General features: G+C 42.7%; 1 protein-coding gene across 2 annotated transcripts in view; it reads right to left on the reverse strand.

The window, feature by feature from the left end:
• Positions 1-24,582, reverse strand: part of CASTOR2 (cytosolic arginine sensor for mTORC1 subunit 2) — a 123,611-nt gene that overhangs the window by 33,413 nt on the left and 65,616 nt on the right. Inside the window, exon 1 of one of the 2 annotated variants that reach the window (XM_030962545.1) lies at positions 5,463-5,601. The exons of the other annotated variant lie outside the window; for it this stretch is intronic. Coding sequence (XP_030818405.1) covers positions 5,463-5,559 — 97 coding nt within the window. The 5' untranslated portion in view covers positions 5,560-5,601. Of the gene's footprint in view, positions 1-5,462; positions 5,602-24,582 lie in introns of those variants that run through there. 2 annotated transcript variants of the gene reach the window in all.

The raw sequence follows: 24,582 nt of genomic DNA on the forward strand, positions 1-24,582 counted from the left end.
TTAAATGCTTAAAGATATGCAGGTCACTGCAGGGGGTGATTTAATGGCTATGGCATATTTGGTGGTGAAACAGTTGTACAGAAGGAACAGCCAAAGCATCTTCTGGCCATAAAATTATGTGGATTTTTAATGCAAGATGTAGACTAAAGACATTTAAAAGAAAGTACAATTTAAACATAAGCACAGTAACAAACCCAGCTGATTTCCAATCAAAGAGCTGGTCAGAGCTTCCAGATGAAACAGTGTTTTAGATAACAATCCCACACAACAATATCACTGATACAGTACTCCCTGGTTTATTTGTGCCTATTCAGAATGTAATGAATGCTTTCCTCAACACATCTTGCCCATAAGCATATAAAACCATGATGCAGCAGAGCCAAGTCCCCAGACTGGCCCCATTAAAAGCACTCTGAGGACCTCCAGTGCAATGGTTTCCAGCTTTCCAAGGACAGCCAATGGTCCAGGATCTGCTCCATGCTGGCTGCCCCTGTGCATTTCCCACAGGGGAGCATGTGCAGGACAGTGGATCTTGTTCCCTATTCAATGTTTCAGACCTCCAGCTTTTTCCTGGCACGAAAAGATTTATGGTCATGTCTTCAGTTATTATGCTGCTGTTGTCACCAGGGGAAGTGGACCAAATTCAGTGTATTGCTCTAACTGTGCTTGGCTGCAAGCACAGTTACAGCAATACACTGCTCTAACTGCAAGCAAGGCAGCAGTAAATCCACTGCCTCTTTTTTTCCGCAGCTTTTACCTGTTTCTTCTCCAAGTGTCTGCCACCTGTGATCCAAAACACAAGGAAATGGAGAGTGGTTTCTATTCACACACACCTCAGCAAAAAGCTGTTGTATAGACTCTCTCCCTGTCTTCATACAAACAAAGGAACAAGCACTGTGCACCATATTTTCCCCACAGAAAGCAAATCATGCTGGCCTGAGTCTGTAGAGTCCTAATCTGTATCCCAGAGTGCTAAACAACTATCACTCACCTAATTTGCTGTAGTTTTGAGCAAGCATCCACATCACTCAACAACAACCAGAGACAAGCATCAACACACAACCAGGTTAAAACATCTGATCATACACGATAGGATTTCTATGTCCTGATCCACTGCTTTAACCCAGTACCCACTGCCCTTCCTACAAAGGCATCTTCCAGCAGAAAGGCTTCCTGCATGTGACCTGGAGCTAGGATTTGAAGCACATTCATGTGGCAGAAAGTAGGCTGCTTCAGTTAAAAGCAAGCAGACAAAAATACTTGTTGGATAAAATCTTAGTTCTACTTAGGAGGATTTCCCCCTTATTAAAACTTGACACAACATGACTGCCCTTGTCATCACAGCTGACACGTAGCCAATGCACTCACAAAGCACCACTGGTTCCCTGTTTCTGTTCCTGCAGAAGAAATTGAGTTTAACTAGGACTTACATGCACTCTTGCTTCATTCTGATGCTGTAATAAAGCAATAGCAACAACTATGATAGGTACTAATGACTTCTGCACCTTCAAGAATAAAATTTGTTGCTTGATCCACACAATGCTTGTATGGATGCAATTGCAAGATGCTTCTTGTGTAAATTCATGCAAAACAAATACTTAAAGACTTGTCTTGAAGTAAGTCTTGAAGATATTCCAAACCTTTGCTCTTCTGAAAAACAGAACTCCCTGCTGATCCCATTTGGGGATTGAAACAGTGATTCTGGAGGGCTTGGACAGTTCTCTCCTCACCTGTTATGCCTGCAATGGAGCTATTAGTGTCCTTGACCATTGTTCATTAACAGGATGTATCTGCTGCAGTAACAAACCTGAATATAGATTTATGGCATTGCACAGTCTCAGTGCTTAGGTACAGACCAGTACCATGACTTCTCAATAATGAAGAACAGAAATGACAATGCTTTACATCAATTACAGCTCAAGATGGGAGTCTAAACCCCACTTTCTGAATCCTTCTGTGTGAAGTCACTTCAAGCACAGCTCAGCTTCATCTCTGGTGATAACATGGCTACTACCCTCCCCCAGCACTATCACGAGGCTTTAATTAAAGCACTCACACAATTCTGTGATACATCGTGTTATTTACAATATTGTAAGGCTCTGTGCAGGCTGAAATCCTGGATATAAAGAGGTTTTTTGCTCATGGCTTTTTCAGCCAGCACTCTTTACACTTTTGTTGTCCAAATCAAGAAACCTTGCTGGGTCCCTATCAGTGATGCAGCTCACTGCTGATGTCTGGGTCACCTGCCTGCTGCTCCTCCTTGGGTCACTTTCAGCAGCCTGTCATGTTCCCTTGTGCCAAGGGGACCACAGCTGTCACACGCCCCCCCTGTGTAGGGCATCATAGCTGATGTCTCCTTCCCTCCCCAAAAAGGCTGCCACTGCCCTCAAGCCCTGGCCAAGGCACTTCCATCGTGCAGCACTGCTCAGCCTGGGCTGCCTCAGGAAATGGCACTCCAGGTTCTGCACAGACATTGTGCTTCAGAGAGGAAGGGCAAACCATGGTCTGCATCACACCAGAGCCAGCTGTGGGTATCTTGGGGTGCCCACTTCTGCAACTGTAGCTGCACTGAGCATTTGGGCATGATGGCAGTCCTGCTGGCAGTAAAGGGGAGGCTTAAGGATGGAAAAGGCAAGGCACTTTTAGCTGCAGCTCAGCTACAGGAGAACAACCTCCTGTAAAACACTACCTATGAAGCTGTCAAGTTTTCAATGCCTGCTGCAAAATCTAATCCCTGCTATGCTTTATGCTCAGCTTCTCCTGAAACCCAGGCTCTGCCATAGACATTTAAAGCTTAGCTGAACAAAGCATTAGGAGAGAGGCTCTATGGACCAATGGCATGGTCAGTGGGGTATGCAGAGAGGTGACCTGAAGAGGGAGTTACCATTTCTAAAACTCCAGTTATAAGAAAGAAATCAAGAGTGGATAAGAAGAAGGATAAAAGACAGAATGGGTTCTTGTGCTACCTAGGGGACTTGTAAGCTCTTTACAACATCTGCAGAAGGGGTTGAATCCAGAACCAGAAACCCTGGGATGATGCTAGTTAAATGCTTCAATGAATTGGAAGTTATCTTCCAGTATATTTTTAGTTGGCACCAACAGACATTACATAATGGCTATTACATAACAGCACTACAGCTACAAATACTGTCTTTTGGCTTTTTGTTTGGTTGTTTTTCTTTCATTCTCTCACCCTCTTTTTCTCCAAGATCTTCTCCTTAGTGGAGGATTGATCAATAAATGCACTTTCCATCAAATGAGGCAGGCAAATCCTTAAGAGAAAAAACAAATGGAGTAAAAATATTGCTACTAAGCCTGTGAGCGCTTCTCTCTTGCCCAACCTCAAACAGAATTAACTATTCCCAGAATAGAAATTCCACTAAGGCTTCTCTCTAGTTTAAAGGGACAGGCTGTGATTCTGTGCAGACACTAAATTTCTCAATACTGTTTTTTTTTTCTATCTCACAGTGATAGTTCAGAAGACAAAAATAAGAGGGTGGGGGAGAAGCACTACATAAGAGATGCTGAGGAAAAACTGAAGGTTTTTTTATCTGCTGGTAAGATCATTGCCTGTTGGTGCTCCTTTAAAATCTTCTTTGGCATATTTTTATCTTTTCTTCTGAACAGCCATACTGGCAGAGCAACAAAGACTTTTGCTTCCAGACTATGCGCTACATAAAAAAAAGGGAAGAAAGTTTCCAGAAGCCAGAAATATTTCCTTTCCTACATTTCCTATCTCTGAACCTAAAGAGAGCCAAAGCAGGCACACTGCCTCTGAATGCAGAAATAAAATCAGTTCAGTGGCACACCACAAGCTCCCGTATCATGTCACCCCCAGTTTAGGCAAGGGCCCTCTGTGCTGCTGTACGCCCAGCAGAGAGCTTTCCTGACAAACACAGCATCCCAGCACTCCTGCCTTTCTCATGCTGGTCCTCTAAAACAAATGAGCTGATTCCAGGAAGAGCAAGAGACATAATCTGACAAATAATCTCTTCTTTGCTAGCAAGCTGCTCCCTTCTGTTGTTTCTCTCTTCCACCTCCCTAAACCTGGAAATGCCACTCATGCTCTCCTGACCTATAAATAAACCAAACCCTGGACTACCTAGATGGGAAGGCAGCGTGCTGTGCACTTCACTGGTGTCACACACAGGAAAAAAAACAACCCTGGGAAGGTGGAGAAAGAAAAAACACAAACAAATGCAGCCACTTGGAGAGCACTATGTTAGTTCGGGGAGAGACTTGCAGGCTTTAAAAGCCATTGGAGCACAGAGCAGACCCCACTACTGACAGCAGTGCTCTGGAGGCAGTGACTGCAGCCCCCTGTGGAAGCACAGCCTGGCAGGGCTGCTCCTGTGAACAAGAGCAAAAACCCAAGAAAGCAGGACAAAGAGGAAGCAAAGACATGAAAAGGAATTAGCTGGCATGACAGTGTTAGAGCTGGACTGAAGCAGTGCAGTTAGGGGAGGAGGAATAGCAAACAAAAACTTAACAAATGTACTAAGATATATTATTACATGGAGAATACTGCCTTGTTTTGTGGACTTCTGCCACCTAGCTATTATGATCTTCAACCATTAACCACAGGAAGAGGAAATTTGCTGGAAAAGCTGGCTTGAGAAGTTGTTTAGAGCTGTGAAGGCATGAATGCATGAGACTTCTTCTGCAAGTAATCCGCACTAACCACATAGAATACAGTCCATTTGTCATTCAGGACTGAAAATATTAAGAGAAACAAGTGTCAAAAGCAGTAGGTTTACTTGCATTTGTCACAGATTTCTCCAAAATACAAACTACTTAGGGATTTTACAGTAACTGATCACTTGTAGCACTGAAAAATAGCAAACACACATTTAACTGAGACAAAGGTTCATGTTTTCAGGAGAAAAACTCCTAGTTAATTTCAAAGCTCCTCCCTGCTGAGCCTCCAGCCCCAGGTGCTTGGGTTAAAGGCCCTTGATATGGCAGCAGTGGTGTTGCTGCTGAGTGCCCTTCTCAAGATCAAAGCCCTGCAGGCAAACACGGCACAACTGCTAAATCCCTTGTTAATGAACCCTTGGGCACGGCTGTACTTGGACAGCAGTGGTTTCCTCGTGCCTGTATGCAAAGCAGGGGGAAAAGGCATCCTGAGGAATGCACAGCTGAACAGATGGAGGGGCACTGTTTCTCCAACACCGGCTGCAGTTGCTGCTGCAGCCCTGGTGCCAGACTTGCAGCACACAGCCTGTCCCCAGACAGCGCAGCCACAATGGGAGCACGCCCGGGGGCTTTCCTGCCCGGGGGAAAGAAAAGGATGTTTAATTTAAAAGGAAGGGAGCAGCAAACAGACTGTGTGAACTTGTAAAAATCAAGTTTCACTCTGGCATACTCAAATTTTGGCCAAGGGAAACCAGCTGGACTTTGCAAGGTCATCTCAGCGGACCCAAACATGCATTCCCATTCCCACCCAGCCTCTCTGCACATACCTTTGCGACAGCCTGACATACCAAACCTCTCTCCTGGGAGAGCAGCAGGGTTATCCCTCATAGCCTTGAGGCATAATGCACTGAGGTTCAGCTCCATGGTGTTTCTGAGCTCTTTGGTTTCTTACTTTTAAGAGACTTCCAGGGAAGTGCATACAACGGGATTGTGAAGAATCCTACTAACCAGCTGCATGTCCAAGCACGAGCCTCTGCAAACATGCTGCTGCTGCTGTGCAAAAAAAAAAAGCCAACTCCAATGTAAAGATTGTTCCACTGATTTAAGATGGAATTAAAACATATTTCAGTCATATAAGTAATATGTATTAAATTTAAGAATTAAAATAAAAAGTCTCAGATCAGCAAAATATGAACCATTAATCAAACAGACACTCTGAAAAACTTCACTGTGAAATCTCTAGTGATTAGCTATGGGCCCTCTGCCAAGGAGGCCTGTGAGCTCTGTTTCACTGACATGTATTTTTAAACAACCTCCAGCAAAGAGGAGCTCCATTTGGGGCACAGAATACCAGCTTTGGGGGCTGGGACCAGTGTCTGCCACAGATCATCTTGCAGAGTATCTCACTGGATCCCAGCTCTCCATCTAAAAGGCCCTGCTCCTAATTCCTGCCTAGCTTTTACAACAGAATCTGCAGGGCATAACCACCTCCTTCCTACACTCACAGAGTGCACTGCTGTCCCTGTTTGCTGATGAGAGCTGTGTACATCTGTAATATACACCATGCAGACAAAAAAACCCCCACAGCTGAAAGATCTTCAGGTAAAATACAGCCAGTCTATGGTAGTTAGCCCTATCATTCCCAGCTGTATTTAATGCATTATCTGAAATCACCCAGCAGTAGAGAGCCTGTAGCCTCTTTAATAGCCTATTGATTACATGTACTGCACAATCTATGATGCCAACTGCTAGCAGCATCTCTCAGACTGCATTAATATCACCTGCAACTCCAGGTATGCTGAAATCTGCCTGGGCTGGGTAAGGAGAACTGACATTTCATCCACCTAGTGGCCCCTGCCTACTTGTGCTGAGCACAATATGTATAACTCCTCTGTTTGCAAATTGCCCAGAATGCTCCAGAGACAAGAGTTTACACTGGTAACAAACACAGAATTAAGCTGACAGTTTAAAAAGATAAGTAAAATGTTGCCTTCCATTCAAATTAGGGGGAATAAATGATTAGTTATAAGCAAAGAACTTCTCCCACAGAGTGTTTACTCTATCCTGGAATGCATCAAGAGGTATCTGCATTACTGCAAATCCTCATCAACAGAAATGCAAATGTTTAGAAAGAGGGAGAAACAGAGGAACAAGATGATCTTTTCCTTCCAACACAAGCCATTCTGTAATGGAAAATACCACCAGCTAAAAGGTTTTTCAGATTAGTCTGTATGAAAGAAAATGGGCAAGCAGTGCTCATCTAAACTCTGCCAAAGCAGTAACCACTTAAAAGGTGCAGAAGCCCTGCAGCATGAGGGCCAGGACAGGAGCCCTGATGGAGCAGGCTGGGCCCAGTGGGAGCCCATGAACCAACCACTCAGCTGGGAGCAGGCAGCACTCACTCCTCTGCTCTATCAGAGCCACCACCTCCCTCCCTGACAGTGGGGGTTCAACCCTCCAGTCACTTCTGCAGCTTCCCAAGACCCTTGAGCAGGACAAGACACGGCCCAAAGGATGCTGGAAGGGCCAATTCTTGAGCCAGAAGCACCACTGTGGCTTGGCTTCTACATGCCCACCCTGCAGGACGTACCAGATGGGGAAAAGAAAACCCTGCAGAGGAAGGTGAGGGGCTAATTATTAAAAAAAAAAAAAAAAAGAGCAAGCAGAAAAGCAGCATCAAGATGTTCAGCATGCCTCACCAACTGAGAGTGGGTTCATATAACATGCAGTTTGGTTTTAAATGCTTGCACGACCTAAGTTTTTAATCTAAGTTTTTACTGATCACTTGCACCAAATGGAGCAGAAACAGCCACACTCCAAAGGGCCCTGCACTTGTTTCCAAGAGGTGTTTCTTGCCTCCATGAGTTTACATTTCCATCTAATCCAGAGAGACCATGGATATAAGCAAAAATACATTCTGGCTGCTTTCAGAGCATGAGAAGCAAAGGACAGCAAAGAAGATAAGCAGAAACAAGAATAGTTTAAATTCATTTCTGCAGACATAATCTGAGAAGTGCAAAGTGGAACTTCACTGTACATTGCAGGCAATCAAAAGCAAAAGTCAGTCCCATGACAGGGCTTAGCAGAAACATAGCACAAGCTCTTAAGTAAAGAAATAAAACAGACATCTTCAGAATAAACACAAGTTCTGCAAGAACTGACTGAGAGAGATGATGGATGTCCCAGAGAAGGAGGCTCTAAGTGATGCAGACTAACATCCTGCTCCCCAGCTTTACTCTCTCCTTCTGAGCTGGTCAGTCCATGGGCAGACAGGCACACAGCCTGCCAGGGACTGAAATGGTTTGTCATGGATGTATTTTCTGAAAAATACTTTTGCTAGGATTCTTCTCCTGAGAAGCTGAGAGGCCTCAGAAATGAAATGTAAACAATAATTACAATAATTCCTGCTGCTGTGGAATGCAACAGGTGCATCTTTGATTGGCCCATGTGAATTGTTTTTACTTGATGACCAATGACAGCTACCTGTGTCGAGGCTGTGAGCAGTCACAAGATTTTATCATCATTCCTTTCCTTCCTTGCTAGCCTTCTGATGAAATCCTTTCTTCTATTCTTTTAGTATAGTTTTAATATATAATTTTCTTTTAATATAATATATATAATAAAATAATAAATCAGCCTTCTGAAACGTGGAGTCAAGATTCTCATCTCTTCCTCGTCCTGGGACCCCTGCAAACATCACCACAATGGCTCATGCCTTTAACACTGTTATGGAGGAGTTTTGCCCACTATAGCAAAAACTGTATAAAGATGCTGCAATCACAGAAGCCTCCTTGAAGATCCTGAATGGAACTTTGGACTGTAAGTTAAGCTGCCTAGATAAGATAAAGGGGACACTATTGTTCAATCAGCTCAGGTCTAGGGAGAAACAAACAAGGCTGAGGGAAAGGAATGCATCCACAAGAAAGCCAAACCCAGCAGCTGCACTGACAATCATCTCTGGCTGGGTTTGGGGAGCCCACAGAAGCCAGGTTTATAAAGCCTCCCCATGAAAAGGGGTGGGGAGAAGGAGGTTTTGGGTGCATGGTGTCACCTCTGGTCAGAGGCACTGAACTCCCATCCTCCCTTACACAAACTGGCCCAGGTGTGGAACCCCCAGCCCCACAGGCCACATCCACTTTCAAGTGAGAGGCAGATGAGGGGGTGTCATAATCCACCAAAGACTCCCCAAAGCACTACCCAGACTCATTCCTGAGGCTTTGCATGACAGGACTGCACCTGATGCAAAGTGGTACAACAGATCCAGAGTCTGCTGCGAGAGCCTGCTCCCTGCCCTGGGGGATGTCCTGGGGCATTCCCCCTTGGCCTGAACATACATGAATCCATCAGATTCTGAGCTTTTTGGGGGACCTTCACCACCAGGATAAGCAGCTGGAGCAGATCAATGGAAAATCACTGGGATCCAAGGAACGGTGATATTTTCTTTATTCAGTGTCTCTTTGTGTCCCCCCACCTCTGCTACTTCTTTCTCTTCCTTCTTCTCTTTTCTTCTCTCTCTCATATTTACTATTAAATAAAACCCTTTATTTAATTTAATATTAAATAAAAATACTACTGACCTTGGCAGATGGTCTTGTTTGCACCTTAATTTGGGCAGATGCATTTCTAATAACTTTAAAACTGGATCATGCCACAGCCCCAGCAGCAACCTCACACCTCAGCATGCCTTCAGCTTACACTCTTGCCTTCAGGCTGTCTTCCCCTACTCTGTTCCCAAAGTGCTGCCTTGACACAGCTGATCTCTAATTTGTAAGAATTAGAACTGGACCTCCAAAGCTTGGCTCCTGGAAATCAAAGGATAGATAACTTTTTCAGCTCTGCTGTGCCCCACTGTTGTTGTGAAATGCCATGGGACAGCAGTGTATGAAAGAGGGCACAGAAGAGAAGCATCTCACAGAACAAAGCCACTGTGTTTGTACTGGACTCGTATGACCTCTTCCTTAGAGTAAACAAATCCAGACCTCTGAACCAGACACAGTTAGAGATGACTCTCCACTCCCAGAACCCCCAAACGACCCTAAAGATGAAAGCGAGCAAGAAAACACTGAAGAAGATGGGAGTTGTGCCCAGTCTCTCCCAAGTGTGGCATAGATGGTCTTTCAAACATGTAAAAGCAATCTGCACTTGAGTTAATAATCAATAAACTACTTATTTGTTTATTAAGCTTTTATAACTTCCCTATATATGTGCCCTTGACGAAAAGGGTGATCCTTCTCAGTATAGCTGGACATTACCTGTACATTTTCTCCACAGGGTCAGTTTACTGCAGATCCCATGACAGGAATTTAGGAGTTATTACCTATGCTTGGAAAGCAATACATTCATCATCAGTCAGGGATCATGCTCCACAGCACTGGTCAGTCCCCAGTGGGAGCAGCTCATCCTGCAATGCTGCAAACCAACTGGAGTGCTAATGCATGTGCCCCAGCTCCTCAATGAAGGTTAAAGACCCATTTAGCACCTGGTGCTGAAAATGGTGGTTCCTTGCCCACAACTCACAAATCATCATCCTGCAGCCTGCTCTACTCAACCACTTTGGCACGGTACCTGAGGATTTATTTTACACATGAAAATGTTTAAAGTGGTGCAATACTGAGTGCTCTGCAGGTGGGAGGCTGCCAACCAGAGGTTGTCACAGGCAGGGACACAATCCAATATATCATGAAACCAGTATTTCTATTCCTGCCATTTGCTTATTTAGTCTTCAGCTTCCCACCGTGGGAAGGACAGGGCTGTCTGCAGCCCCAGCCACATTCACCACTCAGCCAGGTGCCACCCCAGTGCCAGAGCTCTGGGCACTGCAACAGAGCTCAAAGCAGCAGCCTGTAATGATGCACATACAAGAGGAGGTAAATTAGCACAGGCAAACTGAGTTTTTTAATAACCACACGCACTTTTAGTAATAGTTAAACAAAATGCTCAGAAACAAAACCAGTACAACTATCGTCTTGGGCACTGAAAGCTGCTGAAAAACTGCAATTGTATCAGAGCTTCATGGCCTGCTGCACATGCTGCTGCTTTAGAGCCAGCCCATCCTCCTGAAATACACTGAAAATGTAGCTGGCCTTTTCCACTGCCCTGAGCTGATCTGAATGAAAGACACTGCTTGTCTGTACTTGCTGCCTTGAGCATCCTCGTGGGCAGTGCAAGGAGCAAGGGCTCTAGGTGGCTACTTTCTGCTTTCCCTCAAACCCAGCACCCACAGCCTGTTCCTCTTTCTTCTCTTCCCTCCTCCCACCTCTCCACACCAGTCACCCTCTAGTACAGCTCAAACTGCATCTCCTGCTATTCTCCTTGTTGCTATCTCCATCTTTACTCTTTTTTTGTCTCTTCTTGTCTTCCCCACTGATCCTGTACCATCTTCCCTGACACTGGATCTATCCCCTGTCCATATCTCCATCACTGCCACAGATTTGTCTCTACAATCTCAGAATAACTGTTTATACCTTTCTTCTGCTTCTTCCTCTGAAGAGGTAGGGTAACACCAGAGTCAGAAACCTCCCCTGCTCCTGAACACCCCCAAGGATCTCTGCTCCCAACTGCACCACTGAGGCCTCCCCCAAAACCAGGATCCTCTGCCAGCATGAGCTGCACTACAGACTGCAAAAAACCCAGCAGACTGGATGTCACTCCTGACACTGTGGCTAAAAAACTCTAGGATACACAAAGCTCCACCTGGGCTGAATGATTTAATGAGGTGAAGGTACCTTCTCACACAAAGACACCTCTGCTGCCAAGGCATGAGAGAACTAGAGCTCTTAAAAAAATCTATTGTCAGTATTTTGCAATATTTCCTCCCAAGCTACTCGTGAGAATGCCTTAAACAAAATAAAAAATACCTGAAAAAATGATGACATAACCTCCTCCCAGGTTACTGAATTTCACAGAGATTTAGTCAGACCATGGGCATTTTACTGGCAAAGCTACCAGAAAGCTGAACTGTCAGCCCCACCTAGAGCAAGTGCTAAACTTTTGCTGACACAGTTCATTATCTTGCAAAAAAAATTGTCCCAAGTGAACTGTGACATTAATGTGTGTGATTCTCCAGTTGTTCAGGCTATTAAAGTGTAAGATGTATTAGAACTAAGGGTAGAAAATAGCCTTTGCAAAATATTTTTCAGATCATTAGCTGGCAGAATTTTCTACACAATTTCACTCTCTCATTTCTGAGTACAAGTGCCTTCTCCTTATTAAGTGCTTCCCAACCTGCTAAGCATGATGTGTTTTCAGTGGTTGCACTACTCACACAAAGTATATCAGTGACTCCAGCTCTTACTCCACTATTTCACCCAGCTGGAGAAGATCAGGTGAAATTAGGCCTATATTGACAAGCAGCTGCCTTGTTTCACTCACTCTAAAGGAAAAAAGGCCAAATCACTCTTACTCTCTAATCCATGAGTAGCTAAAATGTTAGAATTGAAGAAAGAAGCTGGGAGAAAACCAATAGACTATTGCATATCTGTCCACTGTAAAAATTCTATTATTGTCACTATTGTCAGTAGTGTCACTGAACTTAGTCACACACAGATCAGCAATGAAGCCCTTTTCTGTATGGAAATTGGTCACATTAAGCTTCTCTGCCTTCTGCTCATCTTGGCAATAAGGACCTTCAGCATTTTTGTTCAAACCTTTCTTGTCACCTAGAACCTTTGAGCTGCAATAGCTGCTTGGAAAAAAAGCACTTGGTAAACACACAAGAGCCTTTCAGATTTTTGCTTCCCGGACCACATGACTGTCATTCTTTATCCTGTGGCAGAGGATAGGAGACCTAGTCATGGAGCTGCATTGAGCTCACTGCAGAAAAACCAAAAGAAACAGAAAAATTCAAGCCCACATAAAACAGCAGATGAAAAGCTGTATTTAACTCTTTTCCTTTACCCAGTTTTCCACTGCGTGCCTTCAAAGCATCACTTTTCCATTTTCGAACAAGGAAGCAAACTGCACCCTATGCCAGGAGCCCAGCTAATCAAAACTGACAACAAAAATGTCCCAGTCCAGAAGAGTCCATCAAAGCCTACTGAACTCAAGCACAGGAATCTCTATAGAACAGGCTGGATTTTTCCCCAGTAAATTTCCCTCCAGAAATTTCTCAGCTGAACTGGCTTTTTAAAGCAGCTGGGTAAGGACTGAGAATTAGTGACAAATACCATCTGAAACACTGCAAGGAGTACGCCAGCCATGCCTTGTGTCCTGTACAGAGGAGCCCTGCTCCAAACCCAGTGTTCTGCCCTGCCAACAGAACATCAATGCCCTTTGCCACAGAACTCAAGTGACACCAAGCCACCCAAGGACACTCCTGTGTGGAGAAGACATCTGCTCATGCCATCCTCCCCTGTGAAGAGCCAGCCTCTCCAACTGCCTTTCCTCACTTCTATGGGGCAGGACAGGAACGGGTCGCCATCTTTTGGATATTGAAGTCATGTTCAGGCACAAGGGGCTTGCTAAAACCCAGCTCAATATGCTTAAAATTAAGAGGGTGCAAATGACTTAAAGATGCAGCCATTAGTCCACAAAGAGCTATTAAACCTCCTGTTCTCAAGAGCATTTTCCTTTGGGGTTGATGAAGTACACTCTGCAGTTCCTTTGAACTTCATGTTTATGAGATACACAAATTGCACTTTTGAAAGCAAACTGGTTTCAGTTTGTGGTTTCCTTTCATCCAAATGGGTGGTAATCTGAGACAATCTGAGAAGCTTTCATGGATTGTCCTTGATTCTTGGATACATAAATACATTTCCTTGTTAAGAAAGGTACATACAAGCCACTAAAACCAGGCACATTGTGGCATGTTGGGAGCACTCATCTAGGTCAAGAATTTGTTGATACAAATTCTAAAAATGAATTTTGGCAGACAAATTCTATCTGCTCTATTTAGAGCATGAAAAACCATGGTAAACATCCATCAGAGCAGGCACTCCTATGTGCTGCAAACAGCACAGAGCTTGTTTAAGAGGTTGCTTTATTTTTGTTCACTGGCTAAAATGCAAGAACAGGCATCCAACAGAGGTTTATCCACATGATGGTCCACATAAATTCTCATCCCACTTCTGCAAAAGCTCAATTCTTTTAAAAGAAACAAAATAAAACACATAATTCACCAAACTTAAAACCTGAGGATGCCAGCAGTACAACAGTACTCAAGAGGTCAGAACACAACTTGTCATCAAGCTCTTGAGGATTCCCTGCTCTACTGGGCTTGCCTCACTTATGGATATCAGTGCCCACATGTGAGCTGCTTTTTTAACTTACCAGCTACAGCAAAACTTGGTTTAGTCCTGGCAGTGAAAAATCCAATATATTTTATAGTGAAATATATTATGTAGTGAAAATCCAACATATTTTTCAGTTTTAAGCTAGAGTTTAAGGACAGATTTCTGAAAAAGAAAAGCTAAAAATTATTTCTCTTACACATCTTCTCTATCCCTGAATAAATATATACCAATATAGGTATATACACTAACATACATAGGCTTTATATATCTATACACACACACACACACACATATATATATATTTAAATTGGCAACTCCTAAGTATACAAGTTCAGCTCAAAGTGTTTCAGTAAATAAACATCTTAACCAAGCCCAGGGAAGCAGAAGAAAACAAGTGTGAAATAAATACCTCACAGATACAGCTACTTCAGCAGGGCTCCAGAGGTCAACAGTTACTGAGTGCTTGCAATCTGCTCAGCAATGTGAAAGACACAAAGAGAAAGAAATCAGGTTTGTGGGGACCCTCCAAGGGGTTGTCAGCCACAATGCCAGGGCTGCTGACACTGCCAGTCCTTGAGAAGTCACCTCTCAAATTTTATCAACCTCTTCAATTTAATGTACTCCAAAACCAACTCAAACAATAAATCCAGACTGTGATTGTGGAGATACAGTTCTTTCCAACTGTAAAAATTCAATAAATGTGAAGTATGGAAGTTGGAACTGAAGAGGGATTGGTAAATCTTGTAAAATAAACATGAGAATGTTTTGGTAGAACACGGTGACGGAAATCCCAGAGAGAGCAAATCCAAAAGAAAAATGGACAAGCAAAACTGGGAATGTCTTTACCACTGTGCCTAGATGGTCTGCAGAAATCTTAGAAAAGGATTATGAAGGAAAATAAACCTGAGGTTTTATGCTACTCTGAAGGAAGCTAATTGCATCTCTGAAGAAGCACATTGCATCTTACACCTAACTTTGATTCCAGTCAGGATTTGGGATTTATATACTATATGATTCCAACTCATAAGCACATTCATAGAGAGAGGGAGGGGGAAAGACAGAGGGAGGTATGAACCCAAACATATTGTAATTCTTTCGATTTGTCTTCTGGGGATAAATTGCTCTTATTTTAGGATTTTATTCTTCTCTACCATGAGAAAATCTACTGGATATTTTCTGTTAAGTGCACTATAGCTGTAATACAGCTGTCACAGATAGGATTTTAAGGGAAGATATATTGTGAAACAGCTCATCAAAAGGCAGAATTTGTCTTAGAAACTTAAGATCTTCCACTGGACTTTTACGAAAAATAACAATAAGTAGTCAGTTCTCCATGGAAGAACATTAGCAGGATAACCTGGCACAACCTTTGTTATTTTGTATGTTATTTATTTACCTTGTTATTTTATTATGGCTCTGTTTATCCTCTTTGCTAAGAGTCTTGGATAGTTCTTTGAGAAACAACAAGTTGATGCTCAAAGATCCTTAAGAACTGTTGGGAGGAGAACTGAGTCAGACCACAGACATCATGCTATAGTGCAAACAGACAACACCTGAAAGCCAATGAAATTATCAGAGTGCTGACAGAGGATGTCATGGAGACCAAAAGAATGAAGAGGCTTCATAAGGGGTTAGACAACTCTGTGGTGGATTGGTATACTGATAGCTATTAAATGTGGTGATGCAGATTCAACCTGTAATTTAGGAATCCCTCAGTTATTGACTGCTAGGAAACTGTAGAGGGGAAAGAAGAATAAAAAGTACCTGCTCATCTCCTATCCCTGCTGATCTCGCACAGAGGTGTGAGATCACCTTCCTTAGCCACTGCTCATATAGCCACAAGCCAATCTGAGCCAACACCCATAGCTCTATCAAAGACACCAGCATCTCAAAAGAACTGGGTAAGGCCAGATTATTACAGACAATAATTTTTCACTGTTATTTACACTGCAATTGATGCAGTAATCTCTCTTTCATTGTATTATGGTATCTGAGCAGGATCAGGCACCTAAAAGAAAATGGCTAAAGAGAATCCAAATAGAAAGCTTCCAAAGAGCCCCTGGTCAGTGGTACAGGACATGATAAATAGTGCTCAGCTGAAAGGCAGGGATAGACTCTGACTGCAGGTCAGCAAACCCCAAATTAAGTTGCAAAACTTTTAAGTAGGCATTTGATTTATCAGAGGTGCAATTCTGCATCATGGTTATATGAGCAGGATCTTAAACAATGAACTTAAAAGTTCTGCAATGGTAAGAAGTGGTATGGGAATTGTCAGAGTTGAGAGCTCTGGAAAAGCATTAAAATAGGGAGCAAAACAGCAGAACAAAATTACCTGTTTTCTTTTAGGTTCAAGGCTTCAAGGGATGTCTAAGAATTAAAGGAGGTGACAGACCTGCCAACAGCCACTTTTTGCTGTCACAGGAGGGAATTTAGAGACCATCAAATAGCACAGCCCAAAGCAGAAACCTTCCACAAGCACAAATCATGTCAGGATCTAATTAAGATAACTTGATGCTAAGACCCTTTCTAAACTGAATAAATGATTTTGAAGAATAGTTGACTTGTATGTTTATTTCTATCACTGATTTTGTACTAAGTGCATGAGCCATAAAGCTACACCTGGGCAGCTATGCAGTGCAACAGAATGCCTAAGAAGCTACAGCCCTCAGCTACAGGTAAATCTCACCTGCTTTCTTCACCCTGGAATGCTCTGTAGCCTCAGCTATGCAAGTCATGTCAGTCCTGCTGTGCTGATAAAACATATTTCTGGAAGGTGGTTCCAGCTGAAAGGCAGATTTACTGATGACACAGTCCAAAACAATGAGAGGCGTTTGAAGTGTAGGGACAGAGGAGAGGCCATGCCTTTAGCATTATTCACTGGGGATCACAAGAGAGACACAGCTCTGCCACAGGAAGCTGGAAGTCCAACTTGCTCAACTTTCTCATCCTCAAGCTGCATACAAAACATCAGTGTCATGGTCAAAATAAAACATTCTACCATTTTAGGCATATTGCCTAATTAGAAACCATTGTTATCTGAGAACACTGTTTTTGCAGCTGTCAGGAAATTAAATAACCCAAGGGTAACTTGGAATTAAATAAAGCTGTACAAACACATAGCCCAGCTCTGAAATCCTGACTCTGACAAGCATCCCCTCTGCTTTCCAAGGGACTCAACATTTAACTAGGGCATGCAACTATCATTTTCAATCAGGCCATAGGATAACAAACACTGGTCCTTCTTGAGGGGCTGAACTTGCAAATCCATATATCACAAGGCTGCCTTCTCTCCACTGAAAGCAGCAGCACCTCCTGAGGAAAGAGCTCCATTACAAGTGTCTACTAAGAGAGCAACCAAGGACTGATAAAAGAAAATGCTTATACAGAAATCCCTGCTTTCATCTCATTTCAATTTCTTCTCTTCTTACAATCCTTGTAACTTGAAACATTGTCAGCAATCTAAAAACCAAGCTGGTTAAGAATTTTTAAGAATTAAACAAAAAGGAGAAGTGCATTTCCAGTGAGACTGGTGCAGTCTGTGAAATGCACAAAAATGCCCACCTGGGAAAATCTGTTTCTGGTGGCCTCCTTCTATTTGTAATTTCTGTTGCAAAACACAAAAAAACTCAGACTAATATCAAAGTCTGAGTTGAAGAGAAAGAAACAAAATTCTTGCCAGGCCAGACACTGACCCAGCAATAAAAGGTATTGCACAGGAAAGTCAAGTCTATAAACAAAAGCTGTTCTAATGTGTCAGCACAGCTCCCACCTGGCCATGGACACAGAGGGATGACAGACTCCCTAAAGATGACCTGGAGCATCATGAGGAAATGACAATTTTACAGCACTGTCTCAGAAGAGATATTCAGGTCGTTGCAATACAGTGGTAAATAAAGTCTGATTTTGAAGTGCAGATAAGTAGATAAGTCAGTTTGGGCTTCCAATTAAGGCAAAATCTGATTTGTCCCACAGAGTACGTATGTGACCTGAAACAAGCAATTTGGTCTCCTTTTTATCAGTTTCCTCTTATGTGGGAGAAAATAATTCTTACCTCACAGAGGTCTCATAAGAGAGGAAGTATAAATACACTCCACAAACAAAGCATCATTATTATGTTTGGCTAAAAATGTGGAACATGGTAAGGTAGATTCCAAAAATAATCATTATGTCCACTCTCACTGGAGAGCTGGGTTGGGAGGACAAATCCAGGTTAGGCTCTGGTCAGTTTTCAGGAAATCAGGCTGCTCTCTTTCTTCCTCTTCACAGGATAGCATACCACTAATAACGAGCAAACCTGGAAAATTAAAACCACATTCAATCTCCAAAAGCTGACATTTGTTCATGAGAATGAAGAAGGGAGCAAAAATTGGCTTTTTTCTTTATTGACAAGCAATGAAGATTAAAAGTTTGGCTCAAGGTGAGTTCAGAGCACGGCTGTGAGTGCATTTGTCCTGTGCAGGATTGTTTCCTGAGTGCCATCTCTGTGCTATGATCAAGAGCTGGGTCCTTCCCAGCCTGTCAACCATGATTTTTTCTCCCAGCCAGGAAAGCACTGCCATGGCAGCCTCTGCTCCCCCTGCTTCACGAGCAAATGGGATCCACAGCCCAAAAGAACTGAGGGTTTTGTCTCTGACAATCCAGTAACAGGAACTGCAGAAATCAGCAGATTTCCCACTTCCTGACAAAACTTTCCCTGTGTTTCAAAAACTCCTGGCAAAGGCTTTGTTCACAGACTCTGCAAGCCAGGGGTGGAGAGGACCCAGCCCACACAGTCAGAGGCAATGTTGCCAGCTCTGGTTACTGCCAGCTAGGGGACACAGGTAGCGTGTTCCACTCAAAAAACCCCCACAGAAATAAAAGAATATCAAAAGATGAACCAATGCAGTTGGGCTCACATTTACAATTCCTTCTGCATTTTCAAATAAAATAGCAAAACAACCAACCTTTTCTTCTTCTTTTTTAAGACAGTATTTCAGACAAGATTTCACTGGACTGACAGTGTAGAGCAAATAATTACATTTCAAACAAGACTTGAAGATGGAGTCACTAAATTCCTAACTGTATGACTGTAACCTTGATGTTGTGAGTATTAATCCTGTGCAAGGTTAAAAGCTAAAATATGAGATTTCTAAAAGATTATGTAACTTTCCCCATAAAGGGTATTTTTTCCTGCCATAATCTCTAATCTGTTCCACTACAGACCTGATTTGTTCCTTAGGCTGCAAGTGCACCCATTGTAAAAGGGAATCCTGGGGGACAGAAACTCCTTCAGTTATTATTTACAATGGCCTTTGCCTGTTACATTATTATCAAAGCATTTCACATGTTTACTAATTATTTTTTACAAGACCTATTAGGAGGTGATTTAATTGGATTATCCCTGTTTCTAAGATGAGGAAACTGAGACACAATGAGAGACTTGTCCAAGGTGAAACAGAAAAGCCTGCAGCACATCTATGAACTTCACCATGGTGCTCTGGTTCCCTGTGCCTTCACCTTGTGATTGCAATGACAAAGCTGCTCACTAGAGAAGGGCTTACTTGCCCTTGGAGAAGCCCTTCCACAAACTCTAGACTGTGATTATCCAAAAGCCTGAAGAAGATCATGGTTGGCCACTGTGTCACCATCAGCTTAATACTGCATCAAAGAACAAAACATCCCCCTGTCACCATGACATTTTCTGAAAAATCCATTTGCCCAGGTTTTTCTCCTGGGAAGCTGAGAGGCCTCAGAAAAGAACGAAAACAAGAATTATCTGATTGCTTGGGAATTTGGTCTGGAGATGGTTTACCAACAGGTGTATCTTTGATTGGTTCCATGTGAATTGTTTTTAATTAATGACCAATCACCATCAGCTCTGTTGGACTCTGAGGAGTCAGTCAGGAGCTTTCATTATCATTCTTTTCTAGCCTTCTGATGTGTCCTTTCTGTATAGTTTAGTATATAATTTCTATAATACAATACAATAAAATATTATACAATACAATATAATATGAAATCAGCCTTCTGAGAACATGGAGTCAAATTCTCATCTCTCACCTTGTCCTGGGGACCTCACAGGACCACATTCCCCCTTTGTTTTAACAAGAATTAGCTCAAAGCATCAAGCAAATTCTCCTCAAAAGAGAGCTGCTAGTTTGCACATGCATCAGTCTGCATTTCTAGAGTCAGACAGACGGATTTTAACTGATTCTAGTGAAAACCAAACAACTAGACACACTGCACTGGGATTATGAGTTACCCTTGATCCATCATTAGTTCTGGAGATTTTGTACCTGGAAAGTTGGAAAAGATTGATCACTGGCACCAGGAGAAAATAAAGTTGATGAAGTTTTGGGGCCTGAGAGTCTCTGTCTGGTTACAGATAGGATTTGAGTTTGTTTGGTTTTCCAATCTCACTTGATCAGGAGAATCCTCCAAGCCTGTCAGGAACAGAAATTTTCTCACCTTGATGAATGACTGCTGATCCTTGGGAAACCTGAGGCATCTCCTGCACTCATGAGAACATCTGGCAAACCCACTCAGAGACCAACCCTGGGGAGTGCTGCACACTGGAATTTTGCAATGATTACCACAAAAGAGATGTTTTCTCTGTTTGCAGATGATGACAGACTGTTTTTTCCATGGGTTACTGAAGATTCCATTTCTAGACTGAGGCCATAGCGTTTATGAGATGCCAGGGTGGAAGAAATCCACTTCCTTGTCCAGGTTGTGAACTTGAGAAAAGTATGGTTTAAATGTAAAGTAGATTCACAGCTAGCAAAGATTGGGAACTGATGGTTGAGTGTTTTCAGCCATGGGAAAAGGGACTCATTCTGCTGCTTGTCCCACTGATTTCTCAGCTTTCCTTGTGCTTCACTTCTCAGCCTATGACAGGGGACAACAGCACTTACCCATCTCTCACCAAGTGCCCCATATAAAATTCACTTAAAAAGTAGGGAAATATGAGAAATCACAGTCTTACCAGCACTTACAATACATAAATGCTTCAAAAGGTCTTAGAGCATGTGTTCAGCCTTGGCCCTTCCTTGCACATTTAGCACCCTGGCATGCCTCCTCATAGCTGGCAGACTCCAATACAAACAAGGCAAGCCACCCTCTCCCCGTAAGTCCACCCTTCAGAAAAAAACAGAAATGCACCAGTGGAAGAACAAGTAGATGGTCAAATGCTCTCTAGTGAAAAAAAAAATATAAGGAAGGCTGCTACTTTTCTGTTGAGCCGCATCCTGATCTAAAATTCCAATGAATTGTTCCATTGTTTCAGTCAGAAAAGCTTTGTAGGTCCTGCATTTATGAGAGGGGTTGATAAAAATAAGCCCTGGTATCTATCTGCTCATTTATCTTGGACTTAGGAAAGTACTAGGAGCAGCCAAGATGTAATAAATTTAAAGGAAGAAATCATGGCCAGTCAAGTGGTTCAGGAAGAGAAGTCTTGGCTTTCTCACCACAGGCTGAGAAACAAAAATAGATATCAATACACACCCATCTGCTGGAGGAAACAGTGAAAAATATGTATTATTTATGCAGTACTTCTTTAAATAGGAGTGAGCAGAGAAACTGAACCAAAAGACTTTATGTGGCAGGTTACAAACATAAGGAATAATATATGCTGTCAAAATTTGCAAACCCACTCACATACAAGCTCTAAGAAGAAGTGTTCCTTTCCCCATGTGATGCAAAGCAGACCTTGCAATATTATATATTTCTCATTTTCCTCCCTTCCCCCAAAAGCTTTAACCACCAAACCCTACTGCCTCCTGGGAGAGGGCAGAAATCCCACATAATCACAGACCCCCAAAATGTTTATTGATCCATATCAGCAGAGATGCATTGCAGGAAAAGCCTCCCTAACCAAGCACATATTTCTAATAAGGCAATAATCAAATCCCCACATTTCAATTTGAATTTAGGTCATTAATACAACATTACTTAAGAACCTAAAAACCCCAGACAAAGCATAGTCTAGCCAATACAGAGATCAGAAGACAGTGATTGTACAAGTGTTTAGAAGAGAAAAACACATTCTGCCTAGCAACCACAGGCACTCCTGGCCATCCGGGGGAGGAATCTAACACTATAAATGCCAGCAAGCAACTCATGCCACCGTGCCTCAGATACAAAGGCCTAGTCACTGGGCAATCAAAAATAAAATAAAAATAGTTATTGAAGGAATATTCAGAAAACCAGATGCAATTATTAGCTTGCTTCCCTCTGTAACTTTAAATAAAGATTGCTCCTAGCTAGATGGGCTCTGGGCTTGGACTGACTTATTTATAAGTTGTTTTCTCACCCAGTTTATATACAGGAAAAGAGAGAGGACACTGAAAGCAATTTACCATTTTGATGTTATTGAAATAGGAAGTCAGTGTGGTACTAAAGTATGTCATGGTCCTGAATCCAAGGTCAGACAGGGTTGTCTGAGGATGATGGTTATAAAAACAATGCACTGCCAGGAAGATGGTTTTTACATTTTTATCCTTTTCTTATTAGAATGAATTTTTTTCTGCCACTATAACTAGCTGAGTTAGTTCAAATAGTTCCATTATTTTTAATGTACTGGACAATTTATTGTAAAGCATGAGCTGAGACTAAGAATCTCTTCCTAGAAAATGTGTCAATGAATGGATTTCTGGCTAGAGAAGTTACTTGCCATATTAGGCAGCCAAAGAAGGTTTAAGTAAGGACTGTCATGCCCATCTTGCAGATGAACCTCAGTGTGAGGAGACCAAGAGTCTTGCTCTGTGTTCACACAGTGGATCTGCATCTCAGAAGGATGTTTCTCACTGCTGCTTCAGTACTGAAATGGCTTTTCCTCTCTGGTTCTGATCCAGAAGAGATCAGCCAGGTCCTAAGGTCTGCTGACTGCAATAATCTACATGAAATAGGCTTACCAGTTCTAGCAGAAAGAAGACCAAAGTGCACGAAGGTGATGTGTTTCCCTCACCCCAAATTTCTCTGAACCTAGAATATGCACATTTACCAATTTGAAAATCACAGTGATTCACTCCTCCCTTGACTCTAGCACTTGATTTCTTTTTCAGTAACTTCAAAGTTCACTGCATACATGAGAGATTGTACACAAGGGACACCAACCCAGTGCCAAGGGTGGGAAGCCAGTAACCTCACCTTGAAAATGTTAGCAACACGTTGCTTTACAATAATCCATCTTCAGGACAGCTTCACCTGGGTGACAGACTGTCCCAGGCCCCATTTATGCAGATGTTCCCAGTGCATATAAACAGGGTTTCCAAGATGATGGTTACCTCCAGGTGTGACGGCATGTGTTTCAATTCAGTGTGTAAAAGCTAAAACCTTTGATAAACAGAGACTACTGGAACCAGCAAGACCAGGAGCTCTGTTCATGTAGCTGCCCAGAGACAGTGAACCTGTCCTTGCTGCTCTCTGAAAAAGGAACAGACTATGCAGAGAACATGGGGCCATGGTGTATCTGCACATGCAGAAACAGCTCCTGCTTTCAGCCCAACTTTGGAGAAAAAAGCAAACCAGCTAAACAAATATTCCTGTATTTCAGGGAGCAGCAGCCACTCCACCTTTCTGCCATGTGCTGGCTGTGCAGCAGGGGGATAAATGCCAGGACCATACATGGCTATCCAAGCACCCCTCTAGCTGAGATATTTGTCTTCATGAAGGAGGGCCCATGGTCAAACTTCTCCTCCTAGTTCATCTCAGTATCCAAGAAAAGAGCTTTCTGTGCACAGTTCCCTGGGTTATTTGCTGAATAAAATTCTTTCTCATTTAGCAGGCCAAAGCCCAAGAAACAGCCACTGGAACAAACAAGGTTCTGTGCAAATATAATCCCCACCTCACCACCAGGGAATTAAAGCCAAGAATTAGGCTGTAGCCATTCCCTTTCAGCACAATGAATGCTTAAGCAGGTTACAGCTTTGTACTGTGGACATTTTCTGGGGAGAAAAAAGAACAACCGCTTTACCAGCCCAACTTGCTGCTCTCAGTGCAACAAGCCTAGGGATTTTTTTTTTGACAAAATAGTTGAGAATGATTCCTGCATGTCAGTATGTTTTAAGTGTTAACCTCAAGGATTGATGGAAGTGCTGGTATTTCTTCAGTCTGCTCTCTTCCCATCAGTGGTATTTGTGATATGCAGGAGAAAGGGGCTGGCTAACATGGAAGATGCCAGCTAACAGAAGCTTCTCATTGCTGCTGCAGCAGAAATTCATACAGGTGCCTGAGAAAGAAAGATTCTCATTTCCCACATAGAAAAACCTATCCTTCAGAGACTTACATGGATTTTGTTAAGCACCGCAAGAAGAAAAGTTACCTGGAATGAAAAAGGAAGTAATTTACTGCTGGATTTGCTATCTGAACTGCTCATCAAAGGTGCAGATCTACCCTGTAATTCTGGAGCTGAATTTGGCACCTCACTACTCAGGACAAGAGGCAGCTGATGCACTCGAGGCAGACATAATTGGTAGTGTTTTGTAAGAAGGTGGGATGGTGCAACTCAGAGATTTTGAATCTGTTCAAGCCCATGTGCTGATTACAGGCTATACAATGAAAAAGTGAACTTTCTCTTGCTGAGACATTTCTAGCTAGACTGTGACTTCTTCTGGACTTCTCCAGACTATGAAAAACTTACACCACACAGAATTGAGGAGCAGGGATGGAACTGCACACAGGGCTAACCCTGAGATGAAGCTTTGGATGTGGTGGTGACAATTCATAAAGAAGAACATAG

This window comes from Camarhynchus parvulus, chromosome 19, assembly GCF_901933205.1.
Source record: "Camarhynchus parvulus chromosome 19, STF_HiC, whole genome shotgun sequence".
NCBI lineage: Eukaryota > Metazoa > Chordata > Aves > Passeriformes > Thraupidae > Camarhynchus > Camarhynchus parvulus.